This window comes from Pterocles gutturalis, unplaced genomic scaffold (genome assembly GCF_000699245.1).
Source record: "Pterocles gutturalis isolate BGI_N339 unplaced genomic scaffold, ASM69924v1 scaffold39498, whole genome shotgun sequence".
NCBI lineage: Eukaryota > Metazoa > Chordata > Aves > Pterocliformes > Pteroclidae > Pterocles > Pterocles gutturalis.
Window position 1 is genome coordinate 5,626 of NW_010119379.1, and position 3,233 is coordinate 8,858.

Genomic DNA, 3,233 nt, shown 5'->3' on the forward strand with positions numbered 1-3,233 from the left:
TCCGTGGGGTCTCTGGGGAGGGCGCGGTGTTGGCTTCCCCAAGCGCAGTGAATGATAAAAGCCACCGAGAAGGCCAGCAAAGCACCGTAATTCTGCTAGTGCACTGGAAAGGGTTGTTCAGGGGCTGCTCCTGACAGCATCACTGGGATTTAAACGTTTAACTCACCCCTGGGAATTCACTTTTCCTTCTCTCCTCCGCAGGGGCCATGGTCGGTACCCGCAGCTGCTGCTCAGGGACAGCCGGTGTCCCCTCCTGCAGGGACAGCCCCTCTGTGCAGCGCCCGCTGCGGCTCTGTGCCCACCAGCATCAATAATTCACAGTGTTTGGTTTCATCAATAATAAACGCTCATCAGGCTGCCAGCGCGGGGAGGCAGGGACCTCCCGGGCCCCTCTGCAGCCACCCTCAGCACTGCCAGGATGGCGTCGGGCTCCGGTCCCAGCACCGATGTCCCCGGTGCCACCAGCCTTTCCTACCTTGCATCTGCCTTCACTCGGGTCTGGCTTCACTCTCGGATGGGTCGGGTAGTCCCTGCGTCTGCAGCCCCCTCCCAAAGCCACTGAGCACATCTGGAAGAGCAAATGTCAAGGAATGAGCCTTGGGGACAGCAAGGACAGTGCCACGTCCCCCCAGCCCGTGTGGTGCCGGGTGGGTGTGTGGGGAGGGGGTTTCTCACTCCCCAGGTGGGTGTGGGGTCACTGCCTCCCTCCCCGCTTCTCCTGCCGTGTTATTTTCTACCCTGCTTTGCGGAGTGACTCTGATTAAATCCTTCATCTCCCGTCGCTGCAATTTCCATCTCTCGCCGTCGGTATTGGCGGTTGAGGCTGGAGATGCACATATATATTTAATTGGGATAAATAATGCATCTTCATAGCTGAACCCTGCCTCTGCCACATATTTGGTGCCAGAAATACCGTTTTCATTTCAAACAGGCTTTTCTCTGCGTGTCCCTTCCCTCGGCCAGAGCAGAGCCCACAGCTGTGTGCCGCCGATGGCATGGGCTCGTGGCCGCTCCAGTTCATCCATGCTGGACCAGCGCATGTCACAGCGCCTCGGTGACAGGGACATGGAGTGCTGGGTCCTGCTTTGGTCAGAAACAGAACCCCGTTTTCAGGTGGCCGCGGAGGGCTGTGCATTTGGGGAGCATCACGTTCACCCCCCGATGCACCCCCAGAGTCATGTTCTGCCCTGCCTCGTGCCACCGTGGGGGCTGGCAGCAAAGCAGAAGGGGACAGGGCTGTCCCCAGTCCCCTGTGCCACTGCCAGGACCCCTAGCAGGTCCCCGCTGGGTGCTGGAGCTCATTACTAACCCCCCCTCCTCCTGCCCTGCCTCTTTTCTTCCCTGCAGGCAGCATAATGCTGAACAGCATCACCGATGGGCTCCTCTGCTGCCTGATGGGCAAGACGACGAACGCTGTGGGGCCGCTGGACAGCGTTGAGTCCAGCAACGGCTACAGCTTCATGGAGGTGAAGCCGGGGAGGATCCTGCGGGTCAGGCACAACACACCCAACCGCCCAGCCCTGGAGGTGCCCGAGGAGAGCCAGCCCGGGGGGCCGGAGCGCGGCACGGTGCACTGCAAGCGCAAGATCACCGTCTACCGCAATGGGCAGCTGGTGATCGAGAACCTGGGCGACGCCGTGCGCTCCGAGATCCTGCACTGCCAGAACAGCTCGGGGGAACCCAACAGCACCGTGGAGCTGGAGCTCTCCGAGCTGGCCGGCCAAACTCCCACCCAGGGTCCCGCCGGCACGCCGGACACCGGGATGCGGCACGCGGGAGGCAGCTGCTGCCCCTGGGAAGCGTCGGAAGCGTAAACCCAAGAAAGTGGTCAACATCGACTGCAAGAAGCAGATCACAAGCTGCAAAGGGACACACAGCGACGTCGTCCTCTTCTTCATCCATGGCGTGGGCGGCTCGCTGGACATCTGGAAGGAGCAGCTGGACTTCTTTACCAAGCTGGGTTATGAAGTGGTGGCTCCCGACCTGGCCGGCCACGGCTGCAGCTCGGCTCCCCAGATTGCCGCCGCGTACACCTTCTACGCGCTGGCGGAGGACATGAGGGCCGTCTTCAAGCGCTACGCGAAGAAGAGGAATATCTTGATAGGACACTCCTACGGGTAAGGGACCGGGGGGGGCCCCAGGAGGGCAGGGATGGATTCGTCCCCCCACCCCGTCCTCTCCTGGCAGCAAACACCCACCAAATCTTGCACTTTGGGGGCTGGGAAGTGGAGGAGGGATGTGGAGTTTTCCCATTCTGAGTTTATCCCTGGACTCTGATCTCCTACATCCTCTTGGTGTGTGTCCCTGGCTCCAGCTAATCCCAGAGCCCGTCCTCCAGACACAGCCTATAAATAGAGTAAGCCCAAGAAAGTCAATTAGATGGAGACTAAGCAGCGCAGAGAGCAGGGCTGGGAGGAGAGTGAGCCGGAGATGGGCTCTGAGGTGGGCAGGATTAGCTCAGGACAAGGCTGAGCCAGGCTGGTGGTTCCCAGCACCCCGCTTTGGTCTGCACAGGAGTGAAATCCTGAAAAAAAAAGGGGTTTGACGGGGGTTACCCTACCCCAGAAAGGGGGGAACACAGGTCAAACAAGGGGGTGTAGCCTGGGCTCCAGCCATGGATCCTTGGGATGCAGCCTCCTCCGGTGCCATGGGGTGGGAACGTGGCCCCCATGTCTCTCTGTCCCTGCAGGGTTTCCTTCTGCACCTTCCTCGCCCACGAGTACCCGGACCTGGTCCATAAGGTGATCATGATCAACGGCGGCGGCCCGACGGCGCTGGAGCCCAGCCTCTGCTCCATCTTCAACATGCCCACCTGCGTGCTGCACTGCCTGTCCCCGTGCCTGGCCTGGAGCTTCCTCAAGTGAGTGGCCGTCCCAGCGCCGCCGCGCTGGGGAGGGTTATCCCTGGCCAAAAAAAAATAAATAAATCCGTGCCCCACGCTCCGGTCCCCCCAATGCCAAGGGGCCCGGCAGGCACCATGCTGGGCTAACCCACCGCCCGCGGTGGCTCCATCCTGCAGGGCTGGCTTCGCGCGCCAGGGTGCCAAAGAGAAGCAGCTGCTGAAGGAGGGCAACGCCTTCAACGTGTCGTCCTTCGTGCTGCGCGCCTGGGCTAACCCACCGCCCGCGGTGGCTCCATCCTGCAGGGCTGGCTTCGCGCGCCAGGGTGCCAAAGAGAAGCAGCTGCTGAAGGAGGGCAACGCCTTCAACGTGTCGTCCTTCGTGCTGCGCGCC

The 3,233-nt window shown here is 61.5% G+C and overlaps 1 protein-coding gene across 1 annotated transcript; it reads left to right on the forward strand.

The window, feature by feature from the left end:
* Window positions 1–1,355: 1,355 nt before the first annotated feature.
* ABHD8 (abhydrolase domain containing 8) lies at window positions 1,356–3,230 on the forward strand (the record flags this gene model as incomplete). Its single annotated transcript, XM_010076557.1, is given in 4 exon segments — window positions 1,356–1,784; window positions 1,786–2,117; window positions 2,690–2,860; window positions 3,146–3,230. Coding segments are annotated over 4 exon segments (1,017 nt in total), but the record flags the coding sequence as incomplete, so codon positions are not given.
* Between the last annotated feature and the right edge of the window lie 3 nt (window positions 3,231–3,233).